The sequence below is a fragment of the Ahaetulla prasina genome, chromosome 1 (genome assembly GCF_028640845.1).
Source record: "Ahaetulla prasina isolate Xishuangbanna chromosome 1, ASM2864084v1, whole genome shotgun sequence".
Classification (NCBI taxonomy): Eukaryota; Metazoa; Chordata; class Lepidosauria; order Squamata; family Colubridae; genus Ahaetulla; species Ahaetulla prasina.
Genome location: NC_080539.1, coordinates 215,527,596 through 215,548,437, shown reverse-complemented (window position 1 = coordinate 215,548,437; position 20,842 = coordinate 215,527,596). Strand labels below are relative to the sequence as shown.

General features: G+C 35.0%; 1 protein-coding gene across 2 annotated transcripts in view; it reads right to left on the bottom strand.

The window, feature by feature from the left end:
- Positions 1 to 20,842, bottom strand: part of OLA1 (Obg like ATPase 1) — a 95,015-nt gene that overhangs the window by 23,854 nt on the left and 50,319 nt on the right. For both annotated transcript variants that reach the window (XM_058190383.1, XM_058190392.1), the window contains exons 6-7: positions 16,513 to 16,593; positions 16,168 to 16,265 (exon numbers count right to left, since the gene is read on the bottom strand). In XM_058190383.1, coding sequence (XP_058046366.1) covers positions 16,168 to 16,265; positions 16,513 to 16,593 — 179 coding nt within the window. The remainder of the gene's footprint in view (positions 1 to 16,167; positions 16,266 to 16,512; positions 16,594 to 20,842) is intronic.

The following is a 20,842-nucleotide window of genomic DNA, read 5'->3' as shown; positions in this document are numbered from 1 at the left end:
TGGCAGAAAAGTCCTGTAATAAAATACAATAATTCTAGATAAACTCAAGGCATATAAGTCACTGATACTGAGCTAGGAATATTCGTTTATCCACAGCAACATTACATAAGTAATTTCACTCTTGAGTAAACTTGTTAGAAAGGAAAAAGATAAGAATGTTTTAATGACTAAGAATTTTCATTAGGAGTAGACGTTTGAGGCAAGGACCAAACTACTGCTTATTTGGCACCATTAAATGATTTCCTCTCAGCTGAATAAAATTGGGAAAACTCAAGTCTGTATGACTGTCTTTCACTAGATTGCATTGGTATGATTCCAACTTGCAAGTGGACACCATTCAGGCTCTTAAATGTATGCTCCAATGAAGAGCTCAACTAAAAACAATTCAAACAAATAGGAAATACAGGGCTTCCATACAGCTGAATTTACCGTATATACTCGAGTATAAGCCGAGTTTTTCAGCACGTTTTTTGTGCTGAAAAACGTCCCCTCGGCTTATACTCGAGTATATACGGCTTATACTCGAGTTGTTTTTTTTTTCGTTTTTTTCACATTATACCGGCCGGCGCGAACTTGGCGGGCTTTTGCTTTAGCGCGGGGAAGCCCTGCCGGTGCAGTGAGAGGGCGGGGCGGGGGAGCCGCCAGCCTTCTCGGCCGAGGGAGGGAGGGTTTCGCCGACCGGTAGGTGCCTCATTTCCCACCCTCGGCTTATACTCGAGTCCCCAGTTTACCCCAGTTTTTGGGGTAAAATTGGGGACCTCGGCTTATACTCGGATCGGCTTATATTCGAGTATATACGGTAATTCTTTTTTTTCCCTCTTAAGTGTTCAAAGCTGCGGGAAAAGAGCTAGCATCTCTATGACAACAGGGGTGGAGCAAGGCTGGGTGGCCTGGAAACTGATACAATAAGTATATACACCTATATTGAAAAACGGTTATGCAAGAGAATGCATATATTAATAAACTATTGTACTAATCTTTCTCACAAAAAAGTTTTGTTTAAAATGCTACAAAACAGCACCATATATAGAGAAAGAAATGACAAATGAATGTGTTGGTTTCACAAAAGATAGTGGAACGTGAAGTTTGATAACTATCAGAAGATGGATATGGAAGTGGGTGGGGGACAAAATTTACTTCTGTTTTATTGATTAGAGCAAGGCCTATGATTGTGCAGATATGTCAGAAACTGGAACACTCAGGCTAAAGAGTATTCCAGAACACCTGGTTTTTATTCTGAGGAACAACATTACAATGAACAAGAAACTATTATAAGAAATGAATGCAGATGAACAGAATGGTTTGTATTAAGATAGATAGATAGATAGATAGATAGATAGATAGATAGATAGATAGATAGATAGATAGATAGATAGATAGAGTTGGTTCTGCAACCCAACAAGACAGACACAAACTTCAGAGGATAATTAGAACTGCAGAAAAAACAATTACTACCAACTTGCCTTCCATTGAGGACCTGTATACTGCACGAGTCAAAAAGAGGACTGTGAAAATATTTACAGACCCCTCACATCCTGGATATAAACTGTTTCAACTCCTACCCTCAAAATGATGCTATAGAGCACTGCATAACAGAATAACTAGACACAAGAACAGTTTTTTCCCGAACGCCATCACTCTGCTAAACCTCAACACTATCAAAGTATTCACTAAGTCTGCACTACTATTAATCTTCTCATCATTCCCACCACCCATCTCCTTCCACTTATGACTGTATGACTGTAACTTTGTTGCTTGTATCCTTACGATTTATATTGATATTTTTCCCTGATTGCTTATTTGTACCCTATGACTATCATTAAGTGTTGTACCTTATGATTCTTGATGAACGTATCTTTTCTTTTATGTATGCTGAGAGCATATGCACAAAACAAATTCCTTGTGTGTCCAATCACACTTGGCCAATAAAAAATTCTATTCTAAAAATTCTAATGCATCATCTGTATTGAGAAAAACAGCAACAGCTGATCAATAAAATACAGTTTAAATACACTTTCAATTTATCTTTCACAAATTTTAAAGTGATTATATTGGAGCAAAAAGTGGTAAAGATGTTCAATTAGTTTAACTTTCATTCAATACAGAAACACGGTAAGAGATTACAGCAAAGAAAATTATAGCAAAGTATTTTCATATTTTCTGTTGAGATACATGAAAACCATATTGATCACTAACAAACTAATTTTTGTGATTAATACATTAACACAGATTTATAACAACAAGCACCCCTCTTTTAAAATATAATTATTGAAAGATTTAATGAAGCTTTGTCCAAACCACCACAATTACTATTAGCAATCTTCTATTATATAATAAAGAAAACATGTCTGAACTGCTTTATGCCCTCTAGAATCTGAAGGTATAATTTCAATATTAATACATCTTTCTCATTTCTCTTCCATCGGAAAAAATACCATTGAATTTATTGTATTATATAGTTTATCAATTAATAGTCTTCAAATCAACCAGGTTTTTGGATCTTGCATAGAAACAGTTCTTGCTGAATGTCCTAATGCATCTCATTGTGAGTCCTCCACAAATAAAACTTCATGTATGAGCTCACGATGTGCTTTGCTGCTGGAAAGTCACAGGCTCTGTGGGAAGCTTTTTATCTTCTCAGCAGTTAGTTTCCTGAGAACATCAGTGCAGCTACTGTAGTTACCTGTAGATTACTTGTATTTTCTCACATCTGTGTCCAGCAATCTAAACCATGATGATAAAGGGTCATTAGGTTTTGAGTGAGGAAGGGGATGGACAGGACAATTTGCTCTGATAAGCTCCTTGTTGTGAGCTCCAGTTTAGAATGTGAAATGCTAGGTATGTATGCTATAACCTGGAACAAGGACAGCGTTTTTCCTAACACCAATTAAACTTATTCTACCTAAACATTTCTAAGCACTAGGACACAGGTCAGAATAGCTATTTTTCTTTTGCAATTAAATACTAGAGGATTGTGTCATGAGAAAAGGGCATCAGTGGTCTATTAGTCACAAAAGAATTCAGGTACAATTACTAAGATAACTGCTGTTTTGAGCACAGCAAAGCAATTTCCCACAGTGGGACTTACAGTTCAATTTACCAGTTGGGCAAATATTTTGTGCTCTGTAGTGGTCTAGAGAGTTAACAGTTAAAGGTAATATTTGAGCTGTGTTATACTTGGGGGAGAAAACTTTCTTCAATCCAAATAGATTATTTAGATCCCACTCACTACCAATAGGTTCCATTCATGTCAAATAAATGTCCTCTTAACAAAACGAGTATTGATTTTAACTTGAGATTAATACAAATGCTTGCTGTTGTGCAAAGTCAAACTACTTTTCTATCTCATATACTATAACATGCAACAAAAACTTGTTGGCTTTTGGTCACTTACAAATTATTTTGTGAGAAACAAGTGTATGTTGAATAAAAAAATGTATTTCCTACAAAAATAAAAACCTAGATGTAATATAAATTTATTTATTTGGATATGTTATATAGCAATAAGAGCATTGATGTGAAAAAACAAAAAAATTATTTATTTATTTATATCTTGCCTTTATTATTTTTACAACTAACTCAAGGCAGCGAATACATTCAATACACCTTCCTCCTCCTATTTTCTCCGCAACAACCACCCTGCAAAGTGAAATGGGCTAAAAGAGAATAAATGCCCCAGTCACACATCTATGTGTACAATATATGTAGTATTTTAAAACTAATTAAAAACATCCTGTTGCTGAGATCTTTTGAAGGATGTCTGTATTATTTCCACTATAATAAAGTATTTCATACAATCACTATAAAGCTGGAGAGTGATACCAACAAAATGAAGAAACTAAAAATTCCTAATCCCATTTGTAGCTCTTATTCATTTTAAAATTTGGTACAAATGGTAGGAGAACCAACGGTTTAGACTCTGGCTTGAGTGCTGTTTGACCATGAGTACAGATTTCAACATTTAAGCCTCCTTTGGATAGTTCATGTTTTATTGGGCGAATATAAGGCTCATTCATGGCTAAGCCATCTTTCTTTTCTGAACTAGCAACTAGTTGACTTATGACCACAATTGAGCTCAAAATTTATGTTGCTAAGTGAAACATCTGTTAAGTGAGTTTTGCCCCATCTTCCATCCTTTCTTGCCACAGTTGTCAAGTGAACCACTGCACTTGTTAATTTAGTAATATGGTTGTTAAGTGAATCTGATTTCCTCACTGACTTTGCTTGTTAAGTGGTCACGAAAGGTGATCGATCACGTGACCCCGGGATACTGCAACTGCCATAAATATGAACCAGTTGCCAATTATTTGAATTTTCATCATTTGACTACAGGGATGCTGCAATGTTTTAAGTGTGTGAAAAACAGATCACAAGTCCCTTTTTTCAGCACTATTGAAACTTTGAACAGTCATTAAATGAACTATTGTAAATCGAGGACTACCTGTACTTCAGAAAACTGTGGGCAGAATCAAACTAGCTTCCCTAAAGTAGCAAAAGGTTTCTATCATCCACAAAGGGTGAAAATGAAACATTTCTACTCACTAATATTTCTTGTGTGTTGAAAATTTGTTGAGACAGTCCCCAAAATCCCAAGTTGCCATTGCTTTGGAGTCAGGGACAGGAAGAAGAGTGGCTTTTCTATTGTGGCATCCACCCTTGGGAATAGCATTCCCCCAGAGATCTGATTGGCTCCAACTCTGTCAGCCTTTCCGTGGGGCCTGAAAGGCTTCATCTGTCAATGGGCTTGGAGATGTGAATGCGTGGCAAAGGCCACCCGATGGTTATCTCAATTTTATTTTAGTGGATTTAGTTTTATCTTGCCTATGTGTTTTTTTGAATTTTTATTGTTCCATTTTTATGCTGTTTTTAATTATTGTTGGCCACTCAAAATCATGAATTTATGGTAGACACATAAATTGAACAAGTAATTTAGTAACCATTATAGAAGGGAGGGAGGGAGGGAGGGAGGGAGGGAGGGAGGAAGGAAGGAAGGAAGGAAGGAAGGAAGGAAGGAAGGAAGGAAGGAAGGAAGGAAGGAAGGAAGGAAGGAAGGAAAAAGGATACAGAAAGGGGTTTATAGCTGGAAATTATTACCTTATTTATCGATGGAGTAATAATGCTGCCTAATTGTCAAGCACTTCTCCATTATGTTAACAGACTGAAATTAGTTGAATCCTATCAAAGCTGCTCTATAGAGAGTGCTTTTCCAAATGTCAGTGTATATATTAAAGACTAATTTATTACTTAATATTATTTTGTAGGAATTGTTAAAATCTTTAGATATTTGGATCTAAAGAACATGAAACTCAAGAGCTTATTTTTTTATCGTTTGCTATTTTTATCGTTTTGCTATTTTTATTGTTTTCTTGCTTCATTTTCTTCAGTTTTGTGCGGGAGAAGCTAGCCTCACTGTTAAATTCAATTTGGGATAAATTGCACCTTTCAAATAAGTCAAATCTTTTATTTTTTTTCCAACAGAGACAGTTATTTTTATATAATATTAGTTTAACAGCATGAAGGTATTTAGTTCAGTTCTTCTATAAAGATTTTTAAGATTTCTAAATATTTCACTCTTACTGCTATTTTTCTACAAATCTTTGCTGGAGGCAAAATTTAATAAATAAAACTCAAATTAACATTAATAGTGAATAATGTCTTTAGATAGAAAAATCCATAAATATATTCACACGTTAAGCAATGATAAACTGAAGTCACGTTAGAAGATCTGAATGTGTCAAGAAGTTTGATGATTACGGCTACAGCAGGAAACCACAGCACTGCAGAATTCCTTATGAATTTCTCCAGTTACTTTTTATAAATGCTGTCTTAGATGACAGCTTAATGTGTACCACATGCAATATTTATTCTTCTTTAGTGTCAAGACTGTCTAGCCGTCCAAAGGAATACAAAGAATGTCACTTATTAGGATAAAAGCACAAGGAAGGTAATCAAGGACATATGTAACATCAGCCAATCATGTCGTATTTTAACATTCTATTCCATTCATAACAGTTCAACAATTATTTGCTTACTAATAACTTGCCTTCAAAGCCTGTTTGTGTTCCTCATAATGGTGGCTTGCATTTATTTTGCTCTTTAGAATTGGACACTTGCTGTGCCATGCATGTTTGTCAAAACTTTGTATCATATCAGAAAAAGCTTAGCATATCAAATCATTTTGATCTGCTGCAAACCATGAATAGAACAAGCAAGTTACTCTCTGTTATCAGAGCAAAGAAATAGCTGAATATAAAAATCACTCCCAAATACTGTACATATAATATATTGCTTTTAAAAAGGAGAAAGAACTTAAGACACATAGGGAAGGCAAAATGAAGGAAGATCTTGCCAATAAAAATTGTTTTATTAAAAATGTATACACCAATATTGCCATTTGAATTATTTACATATTTGTATTTAATAACAGAATTCAGAGAATTTACTTATTCGCATTAATTCAACCACTCAATTTGTTAAACAGCTATGTTATAAAAAAATCCAAAACTGAGAAAGTCAAATGATAGAGATATAAAGGGAAGTGAAGACAAATGTTTCTCACACCAATTTTTTTTATTAAGAAATCAAAAGTATAATTGAAGCAATACCATTGTATTCTGTTTTTATATATTTTTATTGGTGTAAGCCATCCAGAATCAAGTATTTTAAATAGGCTGCTGTATAAATTGAAGCAATACATACATACATAAATACATACCCACGTTTTCCCCAAAATAAAGACCCTGTCTTATCTTTTTTTCCCACCAAAAAAGGCACCAGGTCTTATTTTGGCGGTGGTAGTGGGGTTGTCATCCACTGACCCACCTCACTTGCGCACATCCCCCCCGGTCTCCTTTTTGCTGTCAGAGTCCTTCAGGAACTTCTTTGGCTTCGGATAGTTGCAGCCAGGCGTCGCACACCTCAGCCTGGCTGCAACTATCTGAAGGTAAGTAGTCGGGCAGCTCTACCACCCCCTAGCTTAATTTTCACCCATGCACCCTGGAGTGGGCAGGGTCTTAATTAGGGCTTATTTGGGGGGGGGAAGGCTTATATTGGGCACATGTGTAAAAATTAATTTAGGACTTTCTGAGTAGATTGTATTTTCGGGGAAACACGGTACATGCATGCATGCTACATGCATATACATATATACACACAAATATCTACACACATACATACCATGTTAACAGGCAAATTAACTCCTAGTTATATTAATTGGAAATTATATATATTTATATATATATATATATATATATAAAGATTATTCAATTATATATATATATATATATATATAATGAAACCTCTACAAGTAGTCCTCACAATTACAACTGTCGGAATGTCCCTCTGGTCAGGTGACCCCAATCTGGGTGCTTAGCAACTGGCTTGCATTTACGAAAGTTGAAGTGCCGCAGGTCACACGATCAAGATTTGGAATTGTTCTAGGGAGTCAACGGGGGAAATCAGATTCATTTAATGACACTGTGATTTGCTTCATGACCATTGAAAAAAGATTGTAAAATAAGGCACAACTCACTTAAAATTCACATCACTTGGCAATGGAAGTTTTCATCCCAGTTACAGTTTAAGTTGTAATGGTCATAGAGCAGATCACCTATATGACTGACCTGATTTTACAACCTATTTTGTGGTAGTTGTTAAAGAAACACCACTGTTATGCAAACCAATTGTTCACTGTAGGGCAGCTATAACCAGAAGTAAAGGTTTTCCAAAAACCATCATAAAAGGTAGTCATGTGATCTCAGGACACTGCAAATATCAGGGAGTTGCCAATGGCCCAAAATACAGTCAAGTGACTGGGGGAGTGGCCAAACTTCAGAACCAGGTCATAAGCTCCCTTCCCCCCAGGGTGTTCCCATTGTAACTTCAACTGGTCTCTAAGCAACCAGTCATAAGTTGAAGACTACTTGTATGCAGTGATACAGAATTACATACATATACACACAAATATCTACACACACACACACACACACACACACACACACACACACACACATACATACCATGTTAACAGGCAAATTAACTCCTAGTTATATTAATTGGAAATTATATATATTTATATATATATATATATATATATAAAGATTATTCAATTATTTGGTAGTAAGTCTATTTATGAAACCTCTACAAGTAGTCCTCACAATTACAACTGTCGGAATGTCCCTCTGGTCAGGTGACCCCAATCTGGGTGCTTAGCAACTGGCTTGCATTTACGAAAGTTGAAGTGCCGCAGGTCACACGATCAAGATTTGGAATTGTTCTAGGGAGTCAACGGGGGAAATCAGATTCATTTAATGACACTGTGATTTGCTTCATGACCATTGAAAAAAGATTGTAAAATAAGGCACAACTCACTTAAAATTCACATCACTTGGCAATGGAAGTTTTCATCCCAGTTACAGTTTAAGTTGTAATGGTCATAGAGCAGATCACCTATATGACTGACCTGATTTTACAACCTATTTTGTGGTAGTTGTTAAAGCAACACCACTGTTATGCAAACCAATTGTTCACTGTAGGGCAGCTATAACCAGAAGTAAAGGTTTTCCAAAAACCATCATAAAAGGTAGTCATGTGATCTCAGGACACTGCAAATATCAGGGAGTTGCCAATGGCCCAAAATACAGTCAAGTGACTGGGGGAGTGGCCAAACTTCAGAACCAGGTCATAAGCTCCCTTCCCCCCAGGGTGTTCCCATTGTAACTTCAACTGGTCTCTAAGCAACCAGTCATAAGTTGAAGACTACTTGTATGCAGTGATACAGAATTACATACTTACATATACATGTATCCCATGTTTTCACAAAAATAAGACCGGTTTTTATATTAATTTTTGCTTCAAAAGATACATTAGGGCTTATTTTCTGGTTAGGTCTTATTTGGGGGGAAATATGGCACTAAATGCATCCATCTGACTGACAATCTTAAGTAGAGCTTATTTTGGGGGTAGGGCTTATATTACAAGCATCATGCTAGTGCTTATTTTCCAGTTGGGTCTTATTTTTGGGGAAACAGGATACATATACTCCTTCCCTCCATAAGACATTCTATTGTATAGGTAGGTAGTCCTTGACTTATAAGTATTTGTTTAGTGACCAGTGGAAGTTACAACAGCACTGTAAAAAGTGACTTAGGATGGTTGCAGCATCCCCATGGTCATGTGATCAAAATTGAGATGCTTGGCAACAGGCATATATTTATGACAGTTGCAGTGTCCCAAGGTCATGAAACTCCTTTTGTGATCTTCTGACAAACAATGTCAATGGGGGAAGCCAGATTCACTTAACCACTGAGTTATTATGGAAAGAAAGGTCATAAAATGGGGCAAAAAGTCACGTAACTTTTTGCCTAGCAACAGAAATTTTGGTTTCAATTGTCATCATAGAGGACTACCTGTATAATGCTCAAATAACTTTATTATTTTTACCAATTAGAATACTGTTCTTGATTAAACTAGCCTGTTCCTTCCTGATTATTCAGCAAAGTATCAAAAGAAGCCACACAAACAACCCATATTATATCCAGCCAAACAGATGTTATTTATATCCATTTAAGCCTGGCAATTTAAAGCAGATCCAAAGAGGAAAGTCTGTATCTCTGTATTCAGGCTCCAGAATTGAACCAACCTCTGGGAGAAAGAAAGAAGTCCCAGAGACCCACAAGTCCTTTTCAAGTCTAGAGTGAGTACCTGAGGATGCCTTAAATTAATTGCTATGGTATAATAATTTATTTATTTATTATTTAGATTTTTATACCACCCTTCTCCCGAAGGGCTCAGGGCGGTGTACAGCCAGAATAAAACAGTACAATATACAAATTAAGACAAAAGTTAAAATAACATATTCTATAAATGGCCGAAAATTTAAAACCGTCAAATTTGACCCATAAAATTCATAAAAATACCCCAATTAAAATTATTAAAATCAAAAAGTTTAAAAATTAAGCCAGTCCCGCTTGGATAAACAAGTGCGTTTTCAATTCACGGCGAAAGGTCCGAAGGTCAGGTAATTGACGCAAACCAGGGGGAAGTTCGTTCCAGAGGGTAGGTGCTCCAACAGAGAAGGCCCTTCCCCTGGGGGCCGCCAGCCGACATTTAATCATTTTATTAAAATTACCTTTTAGGTTATAGCATGTATTTCCCAAGACTATAAGATTGTTATAATTTAAAGGGGAGACGGAAACACAACATAAAATTTGCGGTATTACATAGAACCTCAGGCAAGCCAATTATAATGATGTAGAGGAGATCCTGAAGACAAAGAACCAGTAGATATGCTGGAACCTTGAATTGGGTTCTTTAAAAGCTTTCCAATCCTCAGTAGAGGGGCAAACCATTGTTTTGCTTTAAGATTATATTACACATTGCAAAGCTCAATTCTACTGCAAATGTTTTTTTTTAATAAAAAAAACACAGACTTGTCCCTAAAATATCGTTTTTCTCCATTAGAATTGTTCACTTAATCTGTTTTCCCAGTTATGAAGAAGGGAGGTAGAGAGCATTTATGATTTTGCATTGGCACACCAAACACTTGAATGCCAAACCACAGTATAAATTCCACATCAATTTAGGAAAAATAAATGCACTTGGTAAAGATGAGCTTCACTAGAGAATGCCCACTGCCATGACACAAACACTGAAGCCAGAAATACTTCATATCTATAAGGAAAGTCCCTACCTTTATTATTTTATATTCTACTGTCTCAGTAGTTCCTATGATAGAAAGCCACAATCTGTTTTCCATATAAAAATGCACCAAACACTGCCATTTTAAACTTACTTTATACTTAAATAAGCTTTAACTAAAGAACTGTGGTCATATATTAGAGTATTTGATTGCATTTTTATTACTATTTTTAGATACCTAACAAGTTTGTGCTTGTGTTTTTATTTTTGTTTTACAGTAGTAACCTCAGGAAAAAACAATAAAAAAGTAAATCTGATGTTGATGGGAAATTTCTACTGCAAGCAAATGAAAATACAGACATTATTCTTGGAAAGTTTTCATTTCGCTCTTATAATAAACCTATATAAATTGATAAATCCAATCCAAACATTTTCTAAGAAAACATAAAGGATAGGAGACAATATGACAATATGATATATTGCAGGAAATATGACTTCAGTAACAGAGTCATTAATGCCTGGAATGCACTACCTGATTCTGTGGTTTCTTCCCCTAACCCCCAAAACTTTAACCTTAGACTGTCTACTGTCGATTTCATCCCATTCTTAAGAGGTCTCTAAGGGCGTGCATAAGCGCACCAGCGTGCCTACTGTCCCTGACCTAATTTTCCCTTTTATATGTATCCATTTCATGTATTCATAATTATGTTTATACTTCTATCTGTTACCTATTACATGCTTGACGAAATAAATAAAATAAAATAAAATAAACACCATATATAAGGGACCCCAAAGTTATGGAACAATTTAAATAGCTACAGAAACTAATATAAATTGACAAAAAGACAGTGCAGCAATGAAATTACGAATAGCAAACTCTCTTACTATCCACATCTAAAAGCTATTTACGTAGAAGTTCTCTTAATTCAATGTGACTTACTCCAAAATACAGCTATCTCCATAAGAATAGAAGTAAATGTTGAGTTCCAATGGAAACTGGACAGCATTATTATTTAATAATACTTGACGTCTTAGACTTTTTGCAGCAAAGGAGCTGACAACATGGAAATAACAATAGCATTTAGACTTATATACTGCCCCATAATGCTGGGATCCCCAACCCCTGACCCGGTACCAAGCCATGCCCATTGGGAACCAGGCTGCGCAAGCAGTAGACAAGCACACATGCACGCAAAACCATCCTCTCTCCCCTCCTTGCTGTCACCAGTCCGCAGAGCCAGAAAGGTTGGGGACCTTTGCTTTACAGCACTCTGAGCAGTTTACAGAGTCAGCATATTGTCCCCAACAATTTGGGTTCTCATTTTACCGACCTCAGAAGGATGGATGGAAGGCTGAGTCAACCTTGAGCCCCATCAGGATCAAACTCCTGGTTGTGGGCAGAGTAGCCTGCAACACTGCATTCTAACTATTGTACCATCAGGGCTCCATGATCACGCATCAAAAGAACAACTCAATATTAAAGCAACATCTCAGTAATAAAAGAAGATTTAACAATATCCAGAATCAATATCACAATTCTGCCTCCTACCCCAAGCTATCAGGTTCGACCATACAGGCACCCATTAGGGAGATTCAAGACATTGTAGAGAACAGTGGCAAAATTCATTCATTCATTCACTGGAAAATTTTATTTATTTGTTTATTTTTGCTGGTGTTACTGACATTAGTGTCATTTGGTTCCCTGTCTAACTTTTAAATCAATATAGAGAGGGAGAAAATGCAAAACTTGGTCAATGGAGAACAAAACTGTTGTTTCTTAGATTGCCTCTATGTTCTACTCAGAACTCAAAGGCATTCCTAGAAAATCTAAAAACAGAGAGCCAGAAAGAGATGAAATGATGTATTTTGTATATGTACAAATCATACAATTTAATATTTATATATCCTGCGTAGACAAAAAAAATTGTGCATGGCAATAATCCCATCAGACATTCACCAGAAATCATGACATTTTAAAATATGTAGAAATGGCCTACATACATTGTCTCTGCTGCATGTGCTCTGTGAAATAATACTTTATCTCTGGAACTTGATCATGGATCATGAGGAGGAGAATTATACTTGCTTGCAAATAAACATGACCAAGATCTGAGACTGAAAGGGTACACGTTCTATTGCTGTATAGAGCTTAGCCATAACAGTTTAGGCTAATGCCTGAACAGAGAGAGAATGTTTTAATATATATTCAGGACACCCCATGTGGCACATCTGCTGCCTGATCCCATTGTTACAGAAAGATTCGAGTCCCCCCACAGAGTATTTCTGTACATGCAAAGGGAAGTCTGTATCTTCTCTATCATCTCAGCTAGCAAAACACTTCTGAGACTAGACTTGCATATTTTGCATACAGAGACCATTGACAGAATCAACCCATTTTTTTTAATACACCGCAAATATCAGATCAAAAATATTAAAAGTCAATGATTTCTCATAGGAAAAACTATTATTTAAATATAATAGTCATCATCTGTGGAAATATCTATTTGCCCAGTGCCTAATATTTTATATATATATATATATGAATTCATAATGAATTCATAAACTTAATTGTCTAATATTGAATAATACTTTCCATACAACCCTTCCTTTATATTAAATTGGAATACTGAATAGACTATTCATTTGAAAATGCACCTTTATATTAGAAATCTCAATCTATTACAACAGTATCCAGTTTTATAAAATGACCATAAATCTGACAGTTATAGAATGATTCCAAAAGAAGCTACAGTAGTATCCTGCATAGTTTGCTGGGCAGTAGTTTTAACCGCAGATTAAAAGTAACTGCAGTACTAATTTTTAACCAGGTACTTAATGAAGAATTTCTTTTCTGCATTCTTTATGCAAGAATGCTTTAACTTGGTTTAAAGAATAGCAATATTTTAGAAGTTGCATCTGATTCTTCTATATATCCTGATTAGTACCATTTGATCAATGTAAGCCTAAGCAACACAGCTGCTCCATCAGCTTCTCTTCAGAAATAAAGTCTTAATCATGTATCAACTGAGTGACTATTTTAATTTTATTAATACTGCAAGTAGGCATTCCAGATTTTATATCTTTCAAAGGTCAGTATACCTCTTCAATTACCTTAAAGTACTATCATTCCGTTTTCTTCTCCCTTAGCACTGAACAATATCCTATCATTAAAATGTTACTCTGATGTTATCAGTAATTAACATTTTTCTTTGTTTAAAAAGGATAAGCTACAAATGTATATTCTAGTTTTTGAAGTTCTACTTATACCCAAGTACACTTCAAGTATCCTCTTGATATTCCTATAAATCCTTCTGAAAGATCTTATGAAAATGTTTACTGCTCCATTCTAGACTCTCCTCTATATAACACAAACCCAAGAAATCTTTGTTTTTGTTAGCCAAGCCACTAATACTTTTCCAACTGAGGTCAAGAACATGAAGCAAAGGTCACTAATTAAAGTGTAAGACTAACAAAATTAATCACTTGCATTTCTTTGTACGACCAGAAATATTAACAAATGACACCCCATAACATGCTTCGAAATAAAACATGTATTTTAATGCAAAAATCTACTGCATATAAAGAGGGTTTCAAGAGCAACCCCTCTGCCAGGGTGAAGGTAAAATGGCCATCATTCTGTCTTCAGACGATGGCATTCCATATCACACAATGTTTTGCACTCATAAATACATGACAAATACTTCCTCAATCATTTTTTACAAGCAGGGATGCACAGGGGGTTGTCAATGGCTAGCTTGAGGGAAAATAGGAACAGCAGGCGGCAGAAGCTGTACTGAAAATGGTTATGTGGTAAATTCTCTTCTGTAACATCACTCAACTATCCTACCCTTTGATCTTTCAGCTACAATTACACGAATATCCACAAAATCTGAATTAAAAGAACACTACAACCATCACTGGTACATGAACACAATAGTATTTCTAATATTAGTTCATAATATAAACATAATATTTAAACATTTTTTAAAACAACTTAGGTGATATATTTTCTAATCTTCACCACAGTCAGTTTCATAGCTACGCAAAGATATTAGTGTGATTGGTGTCAGAGAAATTATAGACTGGTGTCTCCCAATTATTAAAAAAACTTAATGTCTAACTATTCGTCTTTATTGTGCAATAGTATCTACTGGAAATTTCCCAAATACAGAAGTGTTCATCCATTTAGCCTTTCCTCTTTTCAAATAAATGTTGACATATATTGTCATTGCAGCCCCCAAAAGTTTTCTAAAAATCCTAAATGTATATTTCTGTGAAACTGAAAAATGACTCCTGGAACACAGTATTTTGCAGCTCAGCAACAAAATCTTCAGAGTTTTCTGAAGATTGATTTAATTTTAAATAATCCATTATTAGAAAAACTTGCCAAGTTTCCATCTTGAATTATTCACTATAACAGTTCAACTTTTTTTTTTAGAATATAGGTGCATTTTAACAATAGGAGCAGAAAAGTTCTGAGCTAAAATAGTTTCACAGAATATATCTTATAACTTATTGGAGTTAACCATCTGACATTAATTATTGTTTTGGCTTCTAGCCTGTGAATGTTTATTTTTCAGTTTAAAGTCTTCTCGCTCTTTGATACCATATGGAAATGAGAATGTTTAATGGGAAATTGAAACCATGTGCATCTAAGTACTTAATGAAGTACAGGGCGAATAAGAGAGTATGTTTTAAAAGAATTCTGATATACTGTTCTGGATACTTTTACAAAACAAATACAAGAATAGCTTAATTTTTCTTATAACTTAGCACACAATTGCATTTGTTAAAATAATTAAAAACTGCTTTAATTGATGCTTTATTTTAATGCAATAAATCAAGCATCCATTGTCCACACAAAGTCTCATCTCAAACTTTTTATGACAAGTTAAAGTTCACTGATTTCAGACATGAGAATTCTAATGTCCTGTTCTGGGATTGGATCTTGATCCAAACACTGCTTGACAGATAGTGATTGTCAGTATTACGAAAATGTATGCCATGAATTGGACAAAGTACATGAAATATTCCAGTACTTAACAAGTAAGAATCAAGAAACGATTTTGAAAAGCAACTAATGGTTCTATAACCAATAAATATATATACAGCTTCGTGCTTCTAGGAGAAATGCGATCACACATTTCTCCTAGAAACACGAAGCTGTAAACACCCAGCCTGAAGATGACGAATGAGACTTCGTCGAAATGTCGTCAAGACACTTCAAATTTTACGCGGGAGAAAACCCGAATAACCAAAGACCTACATACATACATACATACATACATACATACATACATACATACATACATACATACATATATATATATAATATATATATATAAAGTCAGGCCAAAAAAAATAGAAGAAAATTAATTTAGTTTAGTAAAGTTTTCATTTCTACTGTATTTCATTAAGTATGGTATATTTCCAAAGCTAGCATTAAGTAAGGAATAGAATACAATAATATCTATATTAACCAATACTAAAATCCCCTTGGAAATTATAATTAAACTTCAGAAAACTCACCATTTGTTTTTCTTTCTAATGTAATCTTTTTCGGAGAGGTTAATCAAATAGATCATTGGTTTAGAAGTTAAAAACAAATGTTTGTTGAGCACGTCAATCTAAAAGATAGCAAACAAAAATTATGTAAAATATGCAACTTTGTAGTATGTCCCCCTCCCGCCAATATAGATTATATGTGCAAGTGAAAAAATAGTATACTTATGGTTTGTAGATGAAGATGATATTAATTTGCTAGAATTAAATTAAAAAGTTTAAATAAAAATCTGGTGCACATTATACCTCTCTCTGTTTGGGTTTTAATGGGAAGACATGAGACTTGATGAAGTAATAGTTATATAAACTTGCCTCTTTATCATTCCAATCATGATAGAAACGGACTGGCTTTTTTTCATCTATTACCCAGCTTTTGATTTTGCACATTATGTCCTGGTGGAATTAAAAAGAAACAAAAGACATTTTAATATGTTGTATTCTGCTATTTGCAGGATTGTTATTGCTCACCAGAGAGGAATTTTAGTAAGCAAAATATAACAAATCTTCTGAAATGTGATCTATATTTGAACGGCACAGCCCAGAATATTACTAAGCATAGAGTAGATATGTATGAGAAAAATACAGATTATACTCTTCCCTCCCCTGTGGAATTAAAAAAAAAACACCCCTGTAAGTAAATTTAAAACTGCCTTTCAAAACTCCATATTGGCAAAATAATTAAGCTTCCCATGCAAGCAACCAAAACATATGAAAAGATGACCAACCAACCCCCCCCCAGCAAACGAAACTGAGCTGATTAGTGAAGATCCACCCATCAAAGTATTTGTTCAAATGTCCAAAGGCCATCATCTTATACATTAATTTTTTTGCCCACACCTTCTCATCTCCTCCAAAAAGCGAATCCTGCCAAAACTTTCATTACACAATGGCAAGAGCCTTGCACTTGGTGACCTCCAACCAGCTGCATTCACTCTCAGAGCATCTCTCCCTGCAGGAAATCTAAAGGCCTTTTAGTTAGCAAGCTAGTGTGCATTCAGAAGGAGTAACTGCAGGAAGAGCCCAATGTGCTTTGTTTCTCTGGCCTTTCTTCACAGAAAGATTAATCATCTGTGAAATGGAAACGGCAAACAGCAAGTGACACAAACTGAACCCTTCAAGCCTTTCCTCATCAGTTTTGTGGTTCTGCATCTGAAAGCTGCGTGTGGCAAGGTTTGCCTTACAGGCAGGTGTTAATAAAAGCCTCTTAGGTCTGAAAGGTCAAACTCAGCTCTTCGAGAAGTAGCACGTTTTTTTTTTTTTGGGGGGGGGGGGGGGTCAGAGGTAATTTACGGCCAGGTTCTAAATGCTACATTTCGGGAAAATTAACTTGAATATGATATTCCATTAAAGAATTTTAACACCAATTTCTAGCTGCCAAATTTTAAGGCACACGTCCATAAATAGGTCACATACATACAAATATATGACCTTAGTATTTAGTATACCAGTCTCCTCAATCATGCAATTGCTTCAGGTGGAAAAACAAGACGAAAGCTCTTCTAAATCTCAGTTCCTGATTTGTAACTCTCCAGGAACGGGACTTCCTACAGATTTTAACAAGAGAGGGGCAAGCTGAAAACTTTTAATGAAATATAACATGTTCTGCCTAAGAATAATCACTTTTACTCTCCTATAACTGATTTTCACTCATAAATGTTTTTAAAGTGGCTAATGTAACACCATTTCCTACAAGGAGAAGATCAAAGTGCTATATTACAAATGCATTATGATTAAAAAAGCACTGTGCAGCCTTGCTATTAAATGTTCTTTAAACCCTAAAAGGCTTCCCATAGATCTCACTTGGCACTGCATATACAACCTTTGACAAGTAATGTAGACCATTTTTATTCATTGCCTAAAATTGTAGGCAATTATGTGCGTCACACTGGCCACCTGCAAGTTCTGAATGCCTGCTCCAGTTGTCAGAGCTAAAAACTAATGTCGGAGGGGATTAATCTAAAGGGAGAGTCCTCTTTAATGGCTACAGCAGGTGAAATGGCCCAGCTGGTTACTATGATGAGTGGCCAGAACAGCTTATGTAGAGACATGCAACAAGATTACACATGTAAAAATAAAATAAAATAAGTAGCAGAACTATGTTATCTTTGATGCTTATTGATGTTTTATTTGATCAGTAAATAATTCACTTAAGTTTAAAATGTGCATTGTTTTACCCTTAGCCTTTTCTTCATTATTGAGATTAATTCCTCCAGTTAACCTTGCTTAACTACTGGAGGAATTTTATACTGATTCAACTTTTAAATAGACACATCAACGTAACAGCTGAGATTCTAAACAGGATAAACAGGAATCTCTCTTGTATGTAAAATTTTAATTTTTACTTGGATTTTTTTTCTGCACAAACAAAAGGCTGTGTGAATAACAATCCAGCCTTTTTTCTCAATTTGTTTAAGAGGAGCAAACATGCTTTATATTTGGCCTTTAAACTTACACTGTTAGAAATTACAAAACCATATTTAAGAGTAGATACGTGAAACCCTACAATGATTGTGCATGATATTTGAATCTATGTTTCAAGTATGAAAAAGGTCAATTTCCTCATGTTCACCCATTTATGCAATTCATTTCTAAACTATAGCAGGGGTGTCAAAACTCACGTCATCACGGTAGCGTCACCTGATGTATTGGGACCTTTTCCCCTTTGCTAATCTGGGCAGGGGCGGAGCCAGCACATGACGCATCCAGCCGTGAGTTTGACAGCCCTGCTATAGCAGAATCATCATCAACAATCACCACGTGATCCAAATCCGCAATGCAAAAATGCAAGATTACCAGGATATTTTTTCATGAACAATGATTTATTCATCTGAAAGAAACCAATTTTTTAGATGTGGGTGAACCAGCCCTTCCTATTATAATCCTATGTCTTTATAGCATATGTACAACTCCAGTGTAATGAAAATGTAGGGCTCCAATTTTCCTCATGATGATAACTGTTTCTTTAATGAAACTTTTAACACTTTGAAAATTCTGTTTACACATTCTGAGAACTGACATAAGCATGTGATGGAACAATAGTGTCATATCAGTTCATTTATCTCTTTTCCTTACTGAGACAGCTTATTTCTACTTAAGCATCATGTTCATGAATGTAGACCTATAATATAGTATCTTATCCAGTAAAGTTGGGGAAGAGAAACATTAAACATTATTAGATTTATACACTTATGCTTGTATTTTAAGAAAACTGGTTTTGTATTTCTTCATGTTTTTACAAATATTTTTACATCACTTTTTTAAAAAAAATAATCCACATGAACCTACTTAAAAATGCATCCATTTGAAAACAAAATCTACAAGTATGCCATATTAATTGCACCTGCTATGTAAACCTCTTATTCATTTCTTTTTCAAAAGTAATTCAAATGAAACATCTGAGTGGATGGAAGAGAAATAGATGTTGTGATTCAAATGTATTTTTGTTTTAAAAAATTCAATTATTTTGCCATGCTCATGAATATTTTTGAAGCATGATGATCTGAGAGCATACTCCCTTACTTTCTTCAGAATGGGAGTGGTGAGGTGAAAGGGACACTGAGCATTTCAGAGATAAACAGATGTGCTTCTTGAAAAAGGAATCTAATAATTTATATTTTATGTAAATATATTGCACCTTCTCAATCTGGCCTATGACAGAGCCATCCACTGCACAATTAATTAATTTCATGAGACAACACAATTTTAAGACAGAAATATTCTAGTGTGGTGTGGTTTTCCTATTATTATTTTTATTAGATTTCTATTATCAAAGTCTCTGTGGGCATGCTAGCAACACCAAAGAGTCAAGATAGGAAGTATGAATACTGCCATTTAGGTGTCATGATTTACCATAACAAAGCCTTTATGGGGACCTAAAAATCAAGAGCAACACCATTTCCCTCTTCATTTGCAGGTGTGCTTCATCAACTATAACACGCGAAACTGTCTCAGTATACCAGGAGAAGATTACTAGAAAGAAAATGATGAAATATTCATATTTATAAATGTATAACCTGATCTGCAAAATGATCACTCGCTTTATCACATTGACCATAATGGCAAACAGGATTCCAGAAGAAACCTCTTTTTCTAAGAAAAGGGTTTCAAGATGGAGTATGAATCATGCCTTTTATGCTTCTCAAGCACAGAAAATGATGGGCTTTAGTGTACAGGTGGTCATTTACATTTTTCCAGTATCCGGGTCTTGTAAGTACATGGATCAGAAGAGGCAGAGCAGTTATCATTTAACAAGCTTTTTTTTAAAAAAATGTTATGGGGATTATAAATTATAAACAAGATTATAAAACTTGTTCATATATATGTGTGTGTATGTGTGTGTGTTTGTGTGTGTGTGTGTATAAAAATAAATAAAAGTTTTTTTAATCTATTGTCAGCTATAACTTTATTTAATTCAACACTGAGATCATTAATGCATAGATCCTCTGATACATAGCAACAAAATCATTTAGCTGGCATGCAAGGCGATATAAACTCATATTTGTCATTCAAATACCTTTAATCCAAGAAAACCCTTTACTGTATCCTTACACTTTAATTTCATGAACATTTAAGTAACAGTACAATAGCTCTCTATTCATTCAGTCTATTTCCTGCCTTTTATAAAAAAAGAACATGCCAGGAT